General features: G+C 30.6%; 1 protein-coding gene across 2 annotated transcripts in view; it reads left to right on the forward strand.

Moving 5' to 3' along the window:
• Nucleotides 1-22428, forward strand: part of LOC140040169 (mitogen-activated protein kinase kinase kinase 2-like) — a 39006-nt gene that overhangs the window by 11976 nt on the left and 4602 nt on the right. The window contains exons 1-14 of one of the 2 annotated variants that reach the window (XM_072085888.1): nt 1476-1540; nt 1971-2153; nt 7163-7239; nt 9653-9693; nt 9841-9964; nt 11028-11153; nt 11894-12091; nt 17120-17208; nt 17413-17462; nt 17721-17819; nt 18345-18572; nt 19055-19203; nt 20611-20736; nt 21999-22128. In XM_072085888.1, the coding sequence (XP_071941989.1) occupies nt 1997-2153; nt 7163-7239; nt 9653-9693; nt 9841-9964; nt 11028-11153; nt 11894-12091; nt 17120-17208; nt 17413-17462; nt 17721-17819; nt 18345-18572; nt 19055-19203; nt 20611-20736; nt 21999-22128 (1594 nt within the window). In that variant the 5' untranslated portion in view covers nt 1476-1540; nt 1971-1996. Of the gene's footprint in view, nt 1-1475; nt 1541-1970; nt 2154-7162; nt 7240-9652; nt 9694-9840; nt 9965-11027; nt 11154-11893; nt 12092-17119; nt 17209-17412; nt 17463-17720; nt 17820-18344; nt 18573-19054; nt 19204-20610; nt 20737-21998; nt 22129-22428 lie in introns of those variants that run through there. The other variant, XM_072085889.1, reaches the window with a different exon arrangement.

Below are 22428 nucleotides of genomic sequence, written 5' to 3' on the forward strand. Positions count from 1 at the left end.
ACACTCTGGAAAGAACTAGCTGCTTGGTGTAATTAATATTGGCCTGCTGCTATATACTAGCGTATAAGTAATTACAATTAGACAAGTAATCACAGAAATGTTTTAAGAAAATGAGACTCCTTTTCATTATTACAAAATGTTTGACTTTTGAAATACCGATTTCGGTACGCCGGCTTACTGTACCATTTGCCTATCGGCAAAATTGCATGAGCATCTTTTGCTTCTGTATTTGTTTAGACGTTTTAAGAAATTTTATTTTAAATCTGCAGAGTTTTCTAGAGGGGATTGATAAAAGAACTTCCTTGACGTCAATAAGCTGCTTTCTTTTATGCCATTGACTTCAATTGAAAACCTGGAAAATAACTGACCCCTGGTATAGCTACTGTTTATTTGATCTTGGGAATTTTCTTTTTGTTACATAATGTATGTAATTATTATATTAAATAAGATAATACCACTGTAATGTGAATAAAGGATTGTTTTAATTCAATGCTTAGTTTTGTGCTTCCAGTTTAGAATACCATATTGTATGTATACATACATGCTATAGTTATTAAACTTTATTCATATCAGGAGGTACTGTATTTTTAAAACAGACCAAGTATTACAGTACTGTATGTCGAATTTAAAAACTCTAGCTTAGATGTGCATCACATGAAAATTGGGTCGCAATGTAATAATGCTTTCTTTATAGTATTACACCCTATTTAACTCCATCTAAGGCTCTACTATGGAACTTATGTGTTCTATAGTAACTAATTGGTTAAACCCAATTTCACTGTTATGTTATGTTATGTCCAATCACTATGGAAATTGTAAATATTTCAGTTGGGTTGTGTATTTGTTGTTATGTTGTCAGTAGTAATGTGTCAATATTTTTGAATATTTCCTGATTTGTTGCCACAACATATACATGTATTATTTACTTAAATTGGTGGAGCTAATATTTAAAGTCTTTACATTAGTTTATCAAAATAACATTTAGTTGCTAACAACATTTAAATAATGCAATTGAACTGAACATTAAAGGTGATAATTAAAATAACACTGGTAATTATTAAGTACCATAATGTACTGTATAGCAAAGGATATCAATGACAACACTTTATACATATTTACAGTTTTGTTGTTACGGTAGGGGCTAGAAATGGTCACTGTATACAGCTAGCACAATAAAGCATTACCTCATTGGTGGGGCTAATCTTTCAAATTATTTTTCATAGGTTAGACCTACAGGGCACAATCAGTTTATCAACACAAAAGTTTATTAACAACTTTATAGTTTGTGAACAATACTTAAATACAATTGAACGTTATGGTTGATGATTCCCCAAATACCACAAGAGTTACACAACATGTATATTTAGATTTAGTGAAAATGTCAATTGGTCATATGATTTTTACTTTGTTATGGTTAGTTTTTTTGTCATGTTCTAGTCTGATGTGACATTATCACACTGCAATTGAAACTAGTTGAATGTCTTTTAGTCCAGAAAATATTTTCTTAACTTGGTGGTCTCCAGAAATCTGCTTTATCAAGGTAGGGTTTTTTTAAATTAAAGAATGATCAATGATATTGACAGATACTGTATAACATAATATGTATATTTCTATTTGCATGGACAACACATGGTATTATAGTACTATGGTTTCTATTGGTTTTCCTTAATAATTATTCTCAAATTATATAGCTTCTGAATTGTATTAAATTACAGTAAGTAGTCCTAGATGCAATTAACTTTAAAAATATCTTTAATTTAAATTGGCCCAGTTCCAAATATTGAGTATGTACGCACGTTTTTTGTTTTAAACTGGTATAAGAGTACAGTAGCTCCACCAATAACGTATTAATAGAGTTATAGGAAATGCTGTCTTCCTGTTTTCTTCTCTCAATTGGCTGAAGCAAGTCATGTGTTCTTGTAGCTTAAGAGTTCAGCGACGTTACTTGTAATTACATTTGTTCGAGTTAGAAGCGGTACAATGTGTCAGTAGTAGTATGGATACGGTCACGGCGGCACGTCTTATGTGGATTTATGAAAGTACGAAACCGACCACGTACATTCTTGATACGATGAAACAAGGGGACATGACGCAACAGTTGTCATTTAGTACGGCAACACAGCTCATGTTGCAATCTAGTCAATTTTCATTTGGTAAGTTTATTGTACCTTGGACCTTTTGGATTATTATACAGTAAGCAAAAGGGATACTGTACCTTTATTTTCTATGCAATTAACAGTTTTTCTTTATATTTATTCTTTGTTACATAAGGAAGATTAAGTATCTTTGATTATAATACTTTGCTTTGTGTATTACTGTACAGGTTAAATAATATCAGTTACTAAATACAGTATAGTCTTGTTTTCGGTTTTTTTTCATTCAGAAAAATGTTAAAATGCATCTACATATCATGTTATATTTTGTACTACAGTTACTCAGTTCTCTGTTGTTCTCGTAGCAAATTATAGAAGTAACATGACTTTAAAAATAGGAAACATGTTTACCTACTCCGTTTTGAATTAAAAGCACTAAACGCGATCATGTACACAGTAGGAACAGTGTCACAGGATGGGCCTGTGGCTTTGCGATAGGTGCTGGAAAGGGTCTTACCAATTACCATCTAATTATATCGTGCCCCTCTTGTTGGCGTCTGTGGTTTGTTTTGCACAAACTTTGCTTATTTATCCCGCGTTCTATCTCAGTGGATATGCTCTGTATTTTATTGTCTTTGATATTTCAAAAGGAAATTAATATTGTTTTGACAAATGTTCATATTGCAGTCAATTGTTAGCCAGCTTTTAGACAAAGTAACTATTTTATATCCTATTGTAAGTTTATCTTTTTAATTTTTTTTATTATCTTTTTTATCAAACTATTTTCTACCCCTGTTTAGGCAGTGACCTAATACCAAAGGGCCTAAATCTACATAATACTGTATAGGATAAAATTTCCACTAAATTTAGAAGTTGGCCTGTAACTAAGTCGGTATATAATAATGTATTTATATATAGTGTAGTTTTTTCATTTTAAGCCCCATAGATACCTAAAATTGTCATACATTTCTGAGGATACAGAACCACAACTTTTATTTCCATGTACTTCGGTTGTTACATGAGCAAAATCAATGTCACAAACAACCAAGTATGCTGCCTCAATTTAGAAACCCTGACTTTTAATACTCAAATCCTGACATTAGTCTTACTGGCTTAATCATGTGACCGGTGTTCATACATTATTTATGACATTCATTCAAGGTACATCAAAGTACAGAGCATTGTCATTGCTGACTTCATGCAAATAATTAACATATTTGTCAATTCATATGTTTATTTTAAGTTCAATTCAATTATTATTATTATTATTATCATCATATATGTTATGATGATGATCTAGTAATCATAATATACTATTAATGCTGCTGACTTATTACCGGTATTGCAGGATGTGGTTTAATATTTAGGTGTTTTCTGTAGGTGTTAAAAGAATGGAAAACTCCACCCATCAGTACCACCCAACATTATGTGGTTAAGAGCAATACAGTAGAATGACACAGTACATATAAAAGCTTAACTTACCTATTGTTAGGTTAATAGCAGAGATAGTTATAGTAGATATTATTATAAAATAAATAAAGTCAATGTATAAATAATATAAATCAAAATAATTTAATGATGTGTTTTTTCCTGGTGGTGAAGTTGGCAGCATTTACCATCTATAATGTATGCTACCAACATCATTATGTTGTAGTGTTTCGTCGACAACATTTCGTTAATAAGATTGATGATTCCAGAAGAGTTTATTAAATTACGATAGATATTTTATTGATAAAATAGATTAAAGTAACTGATTGTCTTAAATATTTATTTTATTTCTCTTCATCTGCATAAAAATGTTCCCTGAACTTAAAGTTATGAGTTAAGAATATGGGGTTGCCAAGAGGTCACTCATGTGGCATATGTAATTCTATTATAAACAATAAACAGTGGTTAGTCACTAATTTAATAATTGTGCTTTCTACTAATTTTAATAAAAAATAAATTGGTAAAAAAATGAATGGCAGGATGCACATAAGTATTAATGGACACATCTCCAAGTGGTCATGTGATCCACTGCTCAACGGCCATACTGCGTTGAAACACCGGTTCTTGTCAGATCACCGAAGTTAAGCAACATTCGGCCTAGTTGCATTCTGAATGGGAGACCGTCATAGCATGTGATAGGTATGGGTTCGAGCCTATCTGTATCATACTAATTGTATTTTTATGAAAGATGCTTTACTATCATTGCTTCGTCCTTCGGATGGGATGTAAAGCCGTTGGTCCTGTATACATAATAGTGCACGTTAAAGAACTTGGCACACTATTCGAAAAAAGAGTAGGGGATTGCCTCCTGGTGTGCTGATCTGGTAGTAACTGCACTGGCCTAATCCAATTTTTCTTAGTTTTCAGTCAAACTTGAGGACCAAGAATAATACATTTAACATTTAACATTTTTTAACACAAAGAGGAAGATGAGAAATGAATCTTTGTACATTTTAAAGTTTTGTTCCATTGAATATTTAACATTGTATTATATTAGAAATAGGGATCAGGTTGTTATTACAATGTTAGTAGTCTATTTTATGCCCATTGTAATAGTACCTGGAAAAGTAACAATTAGCCCTATCCTAAAAAAAAAGAGATTATGAAAAGAATGCTCAAAGTAAATGTTAATCTCTTTGAGTAACATGCATCAATAGGGGTATTGTGTTTAAATCCAGGCAGGTGACTAACTAATGGAACTTATTATATACTGTTTACTACAGTATATAAGTTTTATTAGTTAGCTCTTTTCAGAAAATTCCAAAACTCCACATTTTTGACATTCTGGGTAAATCTATTTTTTAATCAAAATGTCAAACATTAGTACTTTATGTTAATAGTTGTAACCTTGGTATTTTATGCAAGCTTGTATATTAATAGTTTAAATGATATTCTAGTGTCAGCCGTGCATATTAATTTCTTGTAGTTATAGTTTTATTGTACCCCTGAGATGTAATGGATAATTGAGAGAGCAGCATATTTAACATGACATGACTGTTGAATGTAACATCTTTGTCAAATATTACATAGAGTTTACTCTGCATATGGCCTTTAATAATTTAAATGTCCTGTCCTATTTTTATGGTCCAGTACTACATGGGTTATGTTATGTTGTTCGATTTATATATCGCTTTACAATCAAAAGATTGTCCCAAAGCGCTGAGAGAAAAAACAGAAATTTAATGATTTTTAAAAGTACAGATTTGACAGAGATGCTTTACTGTGAAATGAAAACCACTATTGCCAACCACCAGTCAAAGGAGAACCCAAAAGTATCCTTTAATATTAGGTTCTACTTTATTTCTTAAATGATTTCAACTACATATATTTTTGTGTGTCACTTATTTATTTACCCTTTATAACCTTTTTATACTGTATTTTGATATCTGTAAGCAAAAGAGTGTGCCACTAATTAGGTTGACCTGACTATAATTGAGATGTCCCTTAGTAGAAAGATTTCTTATAAAGATGTCCCAAAATAGTGTTCCTTTTTATACACTTTCTACTGCAGTCTTTAAATTGATTTTTTAAATCGTGTATTAGGCATAGTTTCTTTTGCTAAAATGTCCATTAGATATTTCCAGTGGTCTTAATATTTATCTGTGTAATAACATCAAGCTTGTCAAGTTGAGGATGACAGTGGATTAGGCAAGGGGTAGCAATACGGGGAAAGAGCCATGACCCGGGGTGAGACGTGTGGCGACTCAAAATTTGGAAGGGTGCATGCGAACCGTCTATATCTCTTCCTTCTTTGGAACTGTGAGAATAACAAGAGGGTTGCTAAATTAGCTAGGGAAAACATATTCGTTATTTCAGAGTCTTAATTTCTTATCTGCCAATATGCCCCTGTTTTATAAGTACAAACGAATTCATGCTCGGCTAGATTATATTTTGAACTCTTTGTTCAGTTACAACTATTTTCGGAACTAAAAAGAACTATATTGTGGTTGTTGACACAAACAAAACCAAATTTACAATTTTTGTGATGGAATATCCTAAATTATTTTGTAATGATTTTTTTAAATAAAAAGTTTAAAATATTTTATTTAGATTTATTGATAAAAATTTTAAATTTTAAACTATAATAATATCAATATCTAATTTTTTTCACTTTTTATATTCTTTTTGTAAGTAAATTTATTTTTGTTTGTTTTTCTGCAGAAGTCAATAACGTTATTAAAACTTCAAAATGGCCTATTTCAATTTTGATTTTATCTCTATTTTTCATATTTTTAAGGACAATAAATTATTCAAAAATATGTATTCCCTATAATAGTCTTCTAGTTGTAGTACTGTCTATAATAGATTATTTCCAAGTTCTAATTGAAAAGTGGTTTGCTGATTCCGTTTAATAATTCTTTTTTTAACTTAAAAAAAAAATCAACACTCTACAGAAGTCGAAACAAGTTTTAAAAGATTAGACACGTTGGAATATTTCCCCGAGAGACTGTCCTTTATCGTGTAATTAACCCTGTCATTGATATTGTCATATAAAGGGTTAACTGGGTCATTTGATAGATATGTGGCCATGATTACTGAAAAATGCGATAGTACAAATATATGAAGGGAAATGATATAGCAACAAGTCACTAACTTATAGGCACATAATCACTCGATTAAATAGTAGTCCTATAATCTTCCTAGTCAGACTCTGGAGAGAAAAAATGTTTATATAATTCGCTTAATTGTTTGTATATACGTAACACTGTTAACATTGTACAGACAGACTATAAGTATGAATACAAATTGGTTTTTTTTCTGTCAGAACACTATAGGCAGATGTGAATACCACCTGATATATGTTTTATGTGTAAATAAATATCTTTGTATATTTGTGTTATGTTGAAATGGTTGCTATGACCGAAGGGCCCTTTCAGACATAGGCATGATGACTTATGCAAATTGACTGTTCATTATAGTCCTGTCCACATTCAATTAGCTTACCTAATAATAAAACAAACTTTATGTTTTTAATTATAATATACAGTAATGTACTACATACGGTGAATTATAGAATTATAATATAATGATTTATTTTGCTTTCAACTTTTAAAAACTTATTTCTTTTTATACATTTATAGATAAGAAAGAAAATCCAAATGTGTTGCAAGACATAGAACAAGAACTTGTTCTGTTAAAACAGAAAACAAAACAATCGGTAAGTTTTATCTTTTCTGATTTATCCTTTAAAGGAAGTTCCTACTACTATCTGATGCTATGACCATATATGGTAGTGATCTTTCATTTCCAGATATAGCAACTCCAATTTTCTCTCAGTTTTCATAAATTAATCAATCTAGTCAATACAGATGACTACACTATATTTAGAAAGCTATATAATTATTGTATCATAACTGGTTAGTGAATTAATATATTTATTGCCAAATGTACTGTAGATCTTCTAGAAGATGCCATTATAACTTGTTTAGGACCAATTATGAAATTATACTTCTGATGTATAATATTTTGATAATAGAATAAAATCTGTATACGGTACCTGCAATGTTGGAAATCTGAAAGAAATGTTATTTTTAAAATATAAAATAAACATTTCTATTCTAAAGAGTGTTATCAATTTCAAAAAGTGAAACAATGTCAGATTAACACTCAAATTAATTACTTTTATAGATTTTCTCTAAATGAAAGTAATGTTTAAAACAGAATGGAAAGAGAAAAATTCATTGAAGATAAGGTTTATTTATGTACAAAAATAAAGAATATGGAGTGCACTGTATATTATTGAGATTCTTGTCTCGTGTACAGTAGTTTAAGATAGAATCTACTTTTTAAAGAAATACGTCTTACAAAAAACGCCGCTCTTCTGGCGATAACTACCATCTACATGCATCTCAATATTTATCAGCAAATGTTTTCATAGACTCTTTTTTTTACCCAGACGTACTTTGGGATGTGCGCATGCCCAGTCCGAGTTTCCAAATACCCATTTTTTTCAGCTGTAAAAAACTATAAGCTACCGCATGGATATAACTGGCTAAAGAAGCGGGCCGAAAATTATAAACTCATTGTTTCCTTCTTGTGGAACTGTTTAATTATGAACATAGAGTATTAATGTTGAACTAGTTTTTATATTCCTTGTTGATGAAATATTATTATATATTATTTATGATTAATAATGTATTGTGTGTCTGTGTCAACAATGTTCTAATATTCACATTAAGCTACCTAGCTAGTCATCTTGGCATCATCTATAGGAAGAATTTTGCATTATACTTCATTTGATATTTCCTCTAAAACAAGCAGTATAGTGTTTTCCAGACATTTTAAAAATCTTAATATGAGACAGTTTCAATTCTAACAAAACTCAATAATACAGGAAAGTAGACATGATTTAAAGCATTTAAAGCGAACAATAAAAGCATCAAGTTGATTGCGTTTTTTAGGCTTTGGTTTGGTAAACACACAACAGCTTGTACTGTCTATATTGCTGCCAGCATTTTGATAGACTTATGGTGACAATCTATAGAGCTTTTATTTATTTCCATTTCATTGCATTGTCATTGATGTTTTTTTACAGGCTCATGCATTGTTTGCATATTTCAGTTATTGTTAAATTTGTATGATGTCATAGGTCCCTGGGATGCAAAGAGCCCATGTAAAATATTTGTGATTCTTTTATAGTGATATTATTTTTATCTGAATAGTACATATACATAGTTACTATGTGGATCAACAGGTTGTCAAAACAAATGATATCAATTTCATATTCTTACAATCTTTAAAAAGTAGGACATTTTATGACATTTCATTTTATGACATTACCTTGCAAACCAGGAGAATCAAGATTAATTATTCCTATTCATATCAAGGTTGTATGTATTATATTAGAAAAATACTAGTAACATGGAGCCAGAACAAAGACTTGCAATGCAACTTTGGATATACTTAATCAACCTAAGTGTTTCAACCTCGGAATTACTCGAGAAAATAATCCATATTTTTAATATAGTATCTATTTTAAATTAAAATTTCATAATTACAATATTAGAAAGAGATTAGGAATACATAGAAATTATAAAATCGTTAATTTATTAAAACAATGGATGGCTTTTCACAGATATTTTATAACGATAGCTACACTGTGGTGAATACTGTATTTCCTTATTTGAACATGAAGAAAGATACTGTACCAATGTTCACAGGATTTCCGTTAAGAAATATAGAAACTGAAACTACACAAATATATAGTCCAATAAAAATGTGTGTAAACAGAAAAAGTCAAATACTACAGTATATCCATATTTGCAAATTAATTATTTAGGCTAGAGTGAGACCCGTCTCTTTAAACTTGTAGATACCCAGAGTGGATGTACACTGTAATTGTGCTGGGCAAAGGTGGGTGGGATCTTCCTTAAGATCTTCCACCTACTTTAATACCCCCTCTCCCCTCTAAGCTTAGCCTAATTTCAAGAGCACCCACCCACCCCAATAAACCTCTGTATTTTTCCTCAGCTACCCTTTAATTTTTAATACACTCCTTTAGATTTTTCGAGATATATCCTTACCCTGTTGAAAAAAATATACATAACGAAATATCATTTTGTCTCCTACAGAATATTGTTCGAGTAAAATTTGAATATGACAAAGAAAAAAGGTATTGTTTTTTTTAATAAATAATATAATATTAATATAATAAAAATAACAAAATAAATAATGTTTTCTATAATTTGTGAAATTTTTAGAGAAGTATCAAAATAGTGTACAAAATATTTGAGAAAACATATTTGCATATCTTTTACAGATGTTTAGAAGTTCATAGACCTCTAAAATTCCAGGATCTTTTAAATAAAGCAAAAACAGCATATGGTTTACCTGCAACGATGCAAGTCCATATGAGGTTTACAACACATGAAGTTAATTCATCTGTAAGTATTTTTATTTTAATATGGTATATAAAAAGTACAAAACGATAGCACACAGCTAAAAATGTTTGTGTTGTCTCCTAAAATCATAAAAATAACAATTTATCAAATCGGACTTTGAATAGGCCATTTAGCAGTTTTAATTGAGTTATTCAATTCCATTGAAAAAAAGGGACAAAAATTATGATTTCACTTGGAAAAAGACAAATTAAACAGTTAGATTTATCCAAAACCCATTGTCTACAGACAGTTTAGACAATTTTTGCTTCAATTTACAGTTTTTTAAATAAATATTTTTTTTCCGATCCAATTTTTGTCAAATTTGTACATCTTTAAATATTCTCTATTTTTATAAAGGTTACTCTACAATAATAGAACTGCCAAAACCTCAAGGTTGTTTTTATGAGTTAATTCATGAATAAAAATGATGTAGATGTCATGAAGTATATAAAATTTGGTGAACTATTGATTATATCGGTTGCCATGGCTATAACAGTTTGTTTTCAAAAGCTTTTGTCTTGCCACATTGTTTTCTTTTTGATAAAAATTGATTATAAATTTATGAGATTGCTTTGTGTATCCAAAAAAAGCTTGCATTGGATATATTGAATAATTAATACAATTATGCATAACCAGAAAACCATATTTATTTTAGGAAGTACAATGATGTATAAAGGTTATTAAAAAGAAATGGCCAATTTGATGTGGTTCATTATTATATCGGTTTTATATCATCATTATTACAATTAGGCATATTGATTAAAATTAAGTATACTTTTAAACAAAGACAAGGATATGCAGTGGTACAAACATCTTGGATTGTAGAAGAGTTCAAAGCTCTGTCTACACTATTAAATATGGTAGTGATATGCCTAAATATGGTAGTGATATGACATCATTTCCGGGCACATCACATTTTGTTGTCAAATTAAGTTTGATAGTGTAGACAAGACGTTAGCAAGGAAGGGTGACATGACCACCTATACCAAGCACAATTGGATGTAAAAGCATTAATAATAAAATAATTGCTAATAATAAGAATAATTTCTTTCTCTTTTTTTTTTAGATAATCATTCCAATTAATGGTCAGACAGATCTGGATCAAGCAGTAGAACTTGTAGATCGAAATCCAAATTCCAAAAGTCTTCGAATATGTTTAGAAGCGTTGAAAACAGAGTTATACGACACAGCAGTAAGTAATATGCATGGAGTCTGCCCAACATTTAATTGGTAGTCATAGTAACCCACTATTATATAACATGCCTTACTGTACAATCAAACAAAACATTTCGTATATCCCTTTGTTTAAAAACATTGTAATTTCGACCGGAAATTATAATAAGTACCCCATTACAAATTTTGAGATGCATTGATGAAGGTAATCGTGCATTTGGTCTTTTTGGAAAGGTTCACTGGTACTTAAGTTAATTAAAAAGTTCACGCAATGGAGTGTAAAAATATTTTAATTATACCACCCCCTCAAAATTCATGGTGAATAACTTTAATAGGGCCAAGTTCCTATTTGTAATTTTTTAAAAGGTTTAGATTCACTCTCGTTCAAAGTCATCGTGAACAAATTTAAATTAAGTGCAAATGCATACATCTTTTTTATGAATAATTATAATCATTGGAATAAAAATTAAAGGGCCAATTTTCTACCTATTAAACAATAAAAAAGTACATGTACCACAAAGTAAAGTGAATTTATACTATTAACCTACCTCAAATTTGATTGATCATATCTTCAGATTTTAAATATATGACCAGTAAATTCCAATAGTGAGTAATCTCCTGATTATTAGCACCTTTTTACCCACCTTAATTGGACAGTGGAGTGAATTTGGTTTTTTTGGACCCTATTTATCCACACATGTAACACTGTATGTGTTTATTATTATAAATTTGTGTGAATGAATAATTGTACTTTTTCAGATACGTAATAAATACCCTGTAGCAAACAGGTCACTATCAGCATCCCATGTTGTGGCAACAGTGTCTAGTAATGAAAGTAAAAGGCATTCAACGCCCGCATTAGGGTCAAGAGAATCACCCCCACCAGGTTATGTTCCCCCAGATTATCAATTACATCAAACAAGTGATCGAGATCTATTTATTCCAGAAACTCATGAGGTAAGTTATTATTATAAAATTTAAAAAAAAACAACTCATGAATGTTCTCCCTATTCAACTCATGAAACTATTCTCAAAATTCAACTTGGGAAAATATTCTCCCCATTCAACTCATGAAAATATTCTCCCCATTCAACTCATGAAAATATTCTCCCCATTCAACTCATGAAAATATTCTCCCCATTCAACTCATGAAAATATTCTCCCCATTCAACTCATGAAAATATTCTCCCCATTCAACTCATGAAAATATTCTCCCCATTCAACTCATGAAAATATTCTCCCCATTCAACTCATGAAAATATTCTCCCCATTCAACTCATGAAAATATTCTCCCCATTCAACTCATGAAAATATTCTCCCCATTCAACTCATGAAAATATTCTCCCCATTCAACTCATGAAAATATTCTCCCCATTCAACTCATGAAAATATTCTCCCCATTCAACTCATGAAAATATTCTCCCCATTCAACTCATGAAAATATTCTCCCCATTCAACTCATGAAAATATTCTCCCCATTCAACTCATGAAAATATTCTCCCCATTCAACTCATGAAAATATTCTCCCCATTCAACTCATGAGAATATTCTCCCCATTCAACTCATGAGAATATTCTCCCCATTCAACTCATGAAAATATTCTCTTAATAATTAACTATATGCATATTAAAGTCAGTTATGAGTTAATATGCCTAATGTAAACTAGGTTCTATACACACAAAACATTTAGATGTTATGTATTAAATGGGAAATCAATTTGCATTAATAATTAATTATTAACTGTTTTTGATGATTTTGAACGTTTCTCTGTTGGATGACTCATATACCTGTACTTCTTAAAAAATACTTCAAGTCCTAATTATTAGAATTATTAGAATCACATGATTCAACTGGTGTTATTATAACCAATTTGAAAACCTTGCCACTATTGTTGATCTGACTCAGAAATGAAATGACATACTCTCTGTTATAAGTGAGTGACGATTGATATCTTGGTTATAAAATATAGCAATCTGGAAACGAAGGGTATAACACTTTCTGATATATCTTATAAACCTAGGATGCTTATAAAATAATGACACAAAGTTACATTTAATGCGTGTTTAATGGAAATGATTTACTGTAGTTCTATTTCAGTATCTCTGATCTAATCTTGTTAGGAGACGGCAATTTACAATCGACAATAGCTTTTAACACATAATTCATTGATGCCTTTAAGTGATTTCTAACAATTTGAGAAAGATTATTTAAATGAAGAATATTACTAACTGTAATTATAGAAATGAAAAAGATTTTGAACTTATGATTGGACTATGCCATTTGTAAATTTGTTTAGCCAAAATCTTATGTTTTCTCTGTATGTACTGAATTGTAATTTTCAATCAACTATACTGTAGAGGTACTGTACATAAAGTTTTAAATTGCGAATTTCGCTCAATGAAATGTTAACAGTTGGAAACAATAAATTATTATAATAAAATTAATATATTAAACATTGTACCTGTGGATACTAAATATCCATTACGGTATATTTAATATATAATCTACTTTGAAAGATGAAAAAAAAACAATATATACCTATTAACGGCCAAAAATTTAGGACGATAACTTATTTAAGTTAGTAGACAATACTGGCAAACTAAAGCACTGTCTGCACTATCAAACTTTATGTGAAAAAAAAATGTAATGATGTCATATCACTACCATATTTGAGCATATCATTACCATATTTGGCCACATGACAATTTTGTTTGATTGTGTAGACAGAGCTTAAGAAACAAATAAAAAAAATGTCAGCAAGTACAAAATAACATTTTGCCAAGTAATAAAGTGTTTGATTCAATCAACACTTTAGCTGCTTTGACAACAAATAGATCAGATTTTTATTAATAACGTATCCTCTACGATTAGGAAATAAATAAATACTACTTGTAGTCAAGAAACGTGTAGACATTTATAAGACAAGTTTACTGACAAACTGCTTGATTTAAGCAATTAATAGTGTCACATATATTTATACATCAATCATCTATTTGTGTATATATTATATCTTGATTTGATGGCTGTTAACTAGTTTTCTTAATAGCGTGTCCTCTGGGAAGGATTTTATTTAAACCTGTTGGGATAATATTCAATTCAGTTCTGTCTGTGAATGGTTTTAATTTGAAAATAAATGTATATTTTATTAGTTGGTTTATTGTAGCACTTTAACATCATCTGACTAACAGTACATTTTCTAAGCATTAATTTAATGAAGTTATTCATGATATTCAGTGCATTTATTTGTTGTAAAATTTGAATTTCAAAACATATTATTTAACATTGTTAACCTCTTTATCTCATTTTTTAAAAATAAATGCTTTTAAGCAACTTAGAATTTTGTATTTAATACTGATAAAAAGATATAAACCTGATCATGAATTATTTCTTAATTAATTTTTTATACAATATATTCAAAACCACAAATAAATCTATCATTTTAGACAGAAATTTTAGTAATCTTTATTAGTTTATAGGTTAGCAAATATTTATGTATATACCGTATATTTTGGTGTACAGTATAAGTCGCACTTTTGACGCGCAAATTTGACCTCTAAATTAAGGGTGCGTCTTATACACCGAACATAAATGCCTCACCACACAGATTGTACATATTGGCCTATCGTCACCTCGTTTGCTAGGCCTGAGTAGGCTAGGCCTAGCTACAGTATACTAACGTAACGGCAACCTGCTTCTGCCTAGTTTTCAAGGCATTTTAGCATGATGTTATACTAAATATGATGAAAAGATTTGTTCATTATGGAGCGGTTTTAGGCGCTCCGATAAATTTCATTTGTAAACGTTTACGTACGATTGGAATAGTATTTATTTATAGTTATAATACGCACAATCGCCGACCGCCGTACCCCTAGTGCAAGCCCTTCTTGGGCGGCCACATGGTGTACGGTATTCGACTAGTATATTATCCAGGTGATTATAGCATGGACCTAGCGTACACACTTCTCGGATACATAGATACTAATCGAATACGATTGTCCGTGAAAACGTGCGCCCTCTCGAAATGATCGAGCGAGGCTAGCCCACACACGTACATCGTGTTACACACACGGTCATGCACTCGATGTTGTTGCGGGTGCGAAACTCATGAATAACAAGTTAAGCGTGGTTCCCACTAGCGACGCAACGCAAGGACGTAACGCAACGCAAGTGAATTGACCAATCACAAGCGATAGCTTATTCGCTTGTGATTGCTAACTGTCTATAACTTTGTTTGTCATTGGTTAAAACGCTTGCGTTGCGTTTACGTCCTTGCGTTACGTTCTAGTGGGAACCACGCCTTAGAAAGAACTTGGTGCGTCTTATACATCGACGATGTAAAAAAATACCGATATTTTACTCTTAGTTAGGGGTGCGTCTTATACACAGGTGCAACTTATACACCGAAATATACGGTATTCATATACCCCCTGAAAATTTCTGGTTGTTTTACTTTATTGTTTTGATTAAGCTTTTTGCTCATTTTATTTTGTATCTCCATTGAGATCCATGAGCTACGATACCCACAGCATTGTCATTTTTTCAGTAATTTGCCTTTCGATTATTACAAATTTAAGATACATCTATAATTCAGCCACTTCCTTTTATTGTCCAATTTTGATTTCTAGATTGGAAGAACACTTGTTTACTAAAAATAAAAGCGTAATAATAATTCAATATGTTTCAATCTATTTGTTAATTTTCAACATTTTATGTTTCAATGTATTTGATAATTTCATACAATATTAATTTAAAGATAACATGTATTCAGTATAGCAACAGTTGTTTGAATATCATTGAGTTATCAAAGTGATGATGTGAATTTGATTAATTGTATAAATTGAAGCTTTCCACTCAATTACAGACATGAGTCATGTTCAATGCAGGAGATCTCGGCACAGATTGCTGGATTATTGTTAACAATGACTGTTTTGTCATGATAATTATTCTATCTGAAGCAGATGCAACTGTGACATATTGGTGTTCTTAATTAAAAACTAGATCTAATTAGAAATGTGTCAATTTACAATCGTTAAATTAAAATCATTAATGACATTTATTTAAAAGTGTTATTGAATTTGATTTGTGATAATTTTAATGGAATCTTTATATGTATTGAATTTAACCAATTTGATATATGCATTTCTTGATAATCTTTAATAAAAATACTATGAATTTGAACAGAATATCGTTTTCTTAAAATGTTAAGATGTAGACCTATTGACCAAGTGTTGAAATTTGGAATACCCTATTAAGGGAACATTTTCCAATGAAAAACAAGGGTGAAATCATATGTTACTTGGTTAATGAAACATTTTCTTACGTCCCAAAGTTGTCTCCTTAATCACGGTTTGATAACTTTTGTATAAATTACTTCCATTTATTGTCATTTGAATAAAAATTATGTTTGCATTGACATATACAAAAACAGATAAATAAAAAAACTAACAAAAACAATTACAAAGTGTGAAAACCACTGTTGTACGGTATACTGACATAATTTGAACATAAATAAAATGCTATTGATTGTCAATATAGTTATAGCATAGTGATTTAGGCCTAATGGCTATTGTTGAAAAATGTGATTGAATGAACTCATTTATGACTACATTCGTTAACCTTGTCTTTATCCATTTTCTTGTGTAAATGTGTACAACTTAATCTTCAGGAACTTGTTGATAGACTCGCATTTAATTAGAATTGATGTATACCTTGACACGCTATGACCTCATCTTCATCTTGCCGAAAATAACCATATTTTGATATAATTTTTTTGTTTGAATTTGTGGTATATTTGTCATAATAATTGATCAACAAGCACAAGTTCAAACCATAGAGGTATTTAATATTTTATACCTCCATGGTTCAACTGACTGGTGCTCAATCTACCATAGCATACACTAGACTAAAAACATTATGTGATAAAGCAGTAATCAGTTTATTGTTATAGATTAGAAATAAATGGTTAATATATGGTTTTTTTTCTAGGATCATGATTATATTATGAACAGTCCACAGGGAAGTTCAACATCATTAGACAAAGTTAGTTCATATCGAGGAAGTGTATCATTAGGAAGGTAAGAATGATAAAAAAAAAATCTAAAATAATTGGAATGATTTTTAATTTTTAAAAAGTCATGTGTTTTGGGGTGTGTTTTTAGTATTAATTATATAGTTTATAATTACAAATTCCTAGCGTAAACTATGCTTTATGTTATAAATTATTTGTTTTATCATTTTCAATTACATCTATATTTTAACTATTTTTTCATTACCCACAGTGCATCAGGTGCAAGATTAAAAAGTTCCATTAGTCATGAGGATTTCACAGGTTCGTTTTTGTTCTGTTTGAACTCTTTTAAACAAAATTTTCTATTTCCATTAAAATATTCATCAGATTCTTAACTGTAATAACTCTGTTTTTTAATATTTGTATAAATATTCAAATATTCCTATATGGTTAAAATGAATCCATTATAATCAAACACAGAGTGTTATATTTGTACCATAGAACTGCAAACTTGGGATATCATTCTTCTGTTGAAGTTTATTCTTATAGATACTAATTTGGTTATTAATTCTTTCACAGATTCCTGTTATGGACATTATAATAGAGATGGTAATAAGGGTAGTACATTTCCAAGTCGTGGGAATAGCACTAAATATGGTCCAGTAGATTATACAGATGGTTAGTGTTCAATTATCAATATGTCCGATCATTTTATAACAGTTTATAACACACCTGACTGTATTCTTGCAATTTGATTGGTTAATTACGCATCATGTGTCATTCGGCATTTTTCCTACCTAACATACGGTGAATAAATTGAATAAAAGTAGGTGTTTAATAAAACAAATAATTTTGTATTTGTCAAAAGAATAGAATATTGACTGCTCTATTTTTCAACTTGTGAAATATTCTCACCATTCAACTCATAAACATTCATTATTGGTATATTTGATTGTCCAACTTGTATGATTTTCACCTTTATAACATCTTTTTTTAAGATGGCCGTCTCGAACGTCGTCCTAAACCTATACTGTATATAAACATGATTATTAAGCCAACATTTAATTCATTCTGCTTATAACCATAACTATATATTGCAATTTTGTTTAGGTCGAAGAACTTTTCCAACTAGAGTACCAAGTAGTAGCATTTAATTAATTCATTGTGCTTATAACCATAACTATATATTGCAATTTTGTTTAGGTCGAAGAACTTTTCCAACTAGAGTACCAAGTAGTAGACCAAAGTTAAGTGCGTCAATAATCGGACACGAGACGAGTCCGCACGGTAGTGAAATATCGTTCAAGACTGGGAGTAGCGAAAGTAGTGGCATTGGTGGTGACTTGGCAAATGACGTCGGTAGAACGAGGCGAGACGAGATGGAAATTATTAGCAGAATAGAAGAAATTAAGATTGGAGACAATGCAAAATGTAATTTTTAAGATTTGTTTTTTCATTTGTGTTGTACACAACAAGTATTTTATTTTTAGTTTCAACAGTTTATTTAATATAACGCAAAATTCTGGCCGCCACTAAGCGCAAATTAAGGAGTTTGAGGAGTTATTTGATTCAGCTTTTCTGATTGAGTTTAGAAGGGCATTCCAAAGAACAGCAGCTGACCAGGAAAAGGCACATTCAACCCAAGTCAAATAAGCTTTTGATATATTTTTGTAAATCTCTGTCTACACTATTAAACTTGATGTGACAAAAAATGTGATGTACCCATATATGGACATGATGATGTCATATCACTACCATTATTTGGGCATATCACCACCATATTTGAGCATTAGTTTGATAGTGTAGACAGAGATTAAGAGACGCAGTTGTTTAAATTGGTCACAAAGATCAACGCCACAAATATTGGATTGTACAGTTAAGATAACAACAATTCACATGTATTTATTTCTTAGCACCTCGGGCACCTGAAAATTGGACTAAAGGAAAGTTACTAGGCCAAGGGGCTTTTGGTGTGGTCTATCTGTGTTATGATCAGGACACGGGACGAGAATTGGCAGTGAAGCAAGTAAATCTAAATGGAAACCATGACGATGCTAGAAAGGTAAACAATTCATTTGCATTTTCAGTAATAAAAATATTGTAAAACCCCTATTAGACATACACCTTCAGAACAAAGAGTTAATTTTCAGGATTTAAAAGAAAAAATAGACCCCAAAATATCTTAGAAATGCGATAATCAGAGTGGTTTTTATAAGGAAATCTGTTTGATGGCTTTCAAAATGAAACTGACAAGTTTGTTGCAGTACTGTTTTCAACAGTGTTAATGCGTTTTAATTGTTGGGAATTATCCTTCACGCTTTACTTTAATTAAATTAAGTGAACCACCTGTGAGACAGACTGGCGTTGTGTGGTTGTCTAATTATAAAGGAAACTACCCAGAACAAAGCATGAGAATGTGTGGGTATGTTTGAGAGTTTGAAGGTATGTGTGCATGTATTGATAGGGGGGTTTGCGCATTCCAGATAGTGTGCATGTGTGTTAAGCTCTATCTACACTACCAAACTTTATGTGACAAAAAAATGTGATGTGCCCATATAGGGATATCATGACGTCATATCGCTACCATATTTGGGCACTTTTTTTTGTCAAACTAGTTGGACAGTGTAGACAGAGCTTTAGATGGGAAGTACATAGAAGATTTGTGGGTATGTGAACAAAAAGTGTTTAACATGTTTTTGACTGTATGTTAGATGTATAGTATGGATGAGAAGAGGATAGTGGATATATTCACATTCCGGAATGTTCTTAAATATTAAATATTTTTAACAGTGAAACATTACACGAGGGTTTTATTAATATCAGTTAACTTAATTAGTAAAAAGTCTAATATGAGAGGTGTAAAGTATAAACAGACACATTGAACCCAATTTACTGTCCTGTTGCTTATACTAATATAGTCTCAAAAGTATGATCTTGCTGCAAACTCCACAGGGAAAACAAAAAATGCATCAGTTCCATTCTCAATGGAAAAGGAATTATGTGAAAATTATAACAGCTTCCGTGCACACTGCGGTACTTGACATTTCTTCTACTACAATTTAGTTGTCAAAACCGTTGTAAGATAATTCATGAATAATTTGTTTGACTGAGTGATAACCGGTGAAATTAGTTGAACCGGGCAAGCCTTTGGGCAAGGATACGATATCTCGTTGACAGCTACTGGTCAGGCTGATTTGTTATTGTCACATGATCAAGTTGAAACTCAAATAAAAATTTTGTAAAATAGTGATAACTTTCTTTTTTATTTTAAGAATTAATACCGTGGATTGTCCTTACTTTATACAGTAATTGGTACAATTTCACTATCTGATTTCCAGGCAAAAGGCGAAGAGTGATATAGACTCACAATAGGCCAATTACCTGTTAGTCCTTGTGTATGAGCCTACCCAAACCAGTTTGTTTTTTTATACAATATTGCTCATTCATGTTATTTTTCTTTCATTTATAGGAAGTTGGAGCATTAAAGTATGAGATTGAATTATTACGGAATATAAACCATGAGAGAATTGTTCAATACTTTGGATGCCATGAGGATTCAAATACGTTATCAATCTTTATGGAATTTATGCCTGGCGTAAGTAGCTAAAATTTACTAACTTCCCACTATTTTCTGCGGCCTTACCCTAACAGTTTAAAGTCATATCATACATTTTTAACATATATTTACAGCAAACAAAACACTTAATTCGTCTTTTTGGTAACTGATCAGTTGCGACAGGACCAAACAGAAATCAAAAGAAAATACTCCAAAAAACCATACACTTTCCTAACTATATCTGATTAATTAAACTTGTCCGAGGTAATCAGTAACTGCGGAAACCAAAGCGATCAAAATCACGTTTTCTCAGCACTTTCCTTTCGCCGTTATCAATTCATCTTGCGATTGATAACATTTCCTCAGGGGGACAAACAATTAACTTATGCTTTCTGTGATTGCTGCGTGATTTTTGTTACAGCGCAAAATTGAAAGTTCAAATAGTTTCTAAAAATAAATCATCGACGTATGTAATTTATTATAATTAGTTTATGTATATATTTTTTAATCAATTGTCCTAGTTGTTTTAATATCAGGAAGATTTGTTTTAATGATTTGAATTATAAATTAAAAATATAAAGATGTTTAAACATCTTTTTTCTCTTATATATCATCTACAAATAGATTAAGAAAAAGAAATTAGAATTTTTAATATCTTCTTCCTTTTTCAAATCTACAATTTTAATTGAGAGAAAAATGACATTAACTGAAGGAATGAAATAAACTTAATACATTTCAAGATAAACATCAAACATTAAACATCAAATTACAGTAAATAAATATTTATAATATTAAAATTTCCAAATGGGGGCAGCAGACTGCTTTAAATGTTTATGACATATGCTTATTTTTCTCTGTTTTATTTTCTATTTGTTTTAATATGCAGTGATTAAAAAGTAAGATTAAAATTTACTTTTTAGTACTGGCAATCTGTACAAACCTATAAACAGAGTCTATTCTGCCTATTTCCAATTTATAGATGTTTTGTTACCCTTTCATTAAATTAGTATGAATGCTTCTGTGTTGTTAAAGATGATAATTAATTAGTACATTATCTATCATTATCCTTATTTTTTTATTTATTGTAGTTTTTTTATAATTGGATTTTTATGATTTGTATTTTTGTACTGTTTGCATTGTGTTGTTGAGGGCCCCAATGATCAGCTGTGCTCGATGGGCTACCCTCATAAAACATGGTTCAATAAAATAAAAACATGTTTTAAAGACATTTAATGTTTTATGTGTAAATTGTAATTTTATTATCAATAACTAATGTAATTTTGATTACTTCCATTGTGCAGGGCTCTCTTAAAGACATCATTAAAGCCTATGGTGCATTGACGGAATCCGTAACGAGGAAGTACACCAGACAGATACTAGAGGGTGTCTCGTTCCTTCATGCTAGTCATATTGTTCACAGGGATATTAAAGGTAATGCTCCCTAAACTTTGGTATATTTTGTTATGTATAAGGTTTCTTTCAATAAGGAAATAGATCTTTCCACTGTGGTCCTCCATTTACAAAATACATCAATGTTACACAGTGAAAATTAAACAAACAAATATCCTGCTGTATATCTACATCTCATATTTAACAAGCTCTGCCTACATTATCAAAAAATGTTATGAGACCATATATGGGCATGATGTCATATCACTATCATATTTGGGCATATCACAACCATATTTGGCACATCACATTTTGTTGTCAAACTAGTTTGATAGTGTAGAC

Source organism: Antedon mediterranea, chromosome 2 (genome assembly GCF_964355755.1).
Source record: "Antedon mediterranea chromosome 2, ecAntMedi1.1, whole genome shotgun sequence".
Classification (NCBI taxonomy): Eukaryota; Metazoa; Echinodermata; class Crinoidea; order Comatulida; family Antedonidae; genus Antedon; species Antedon mediterranea.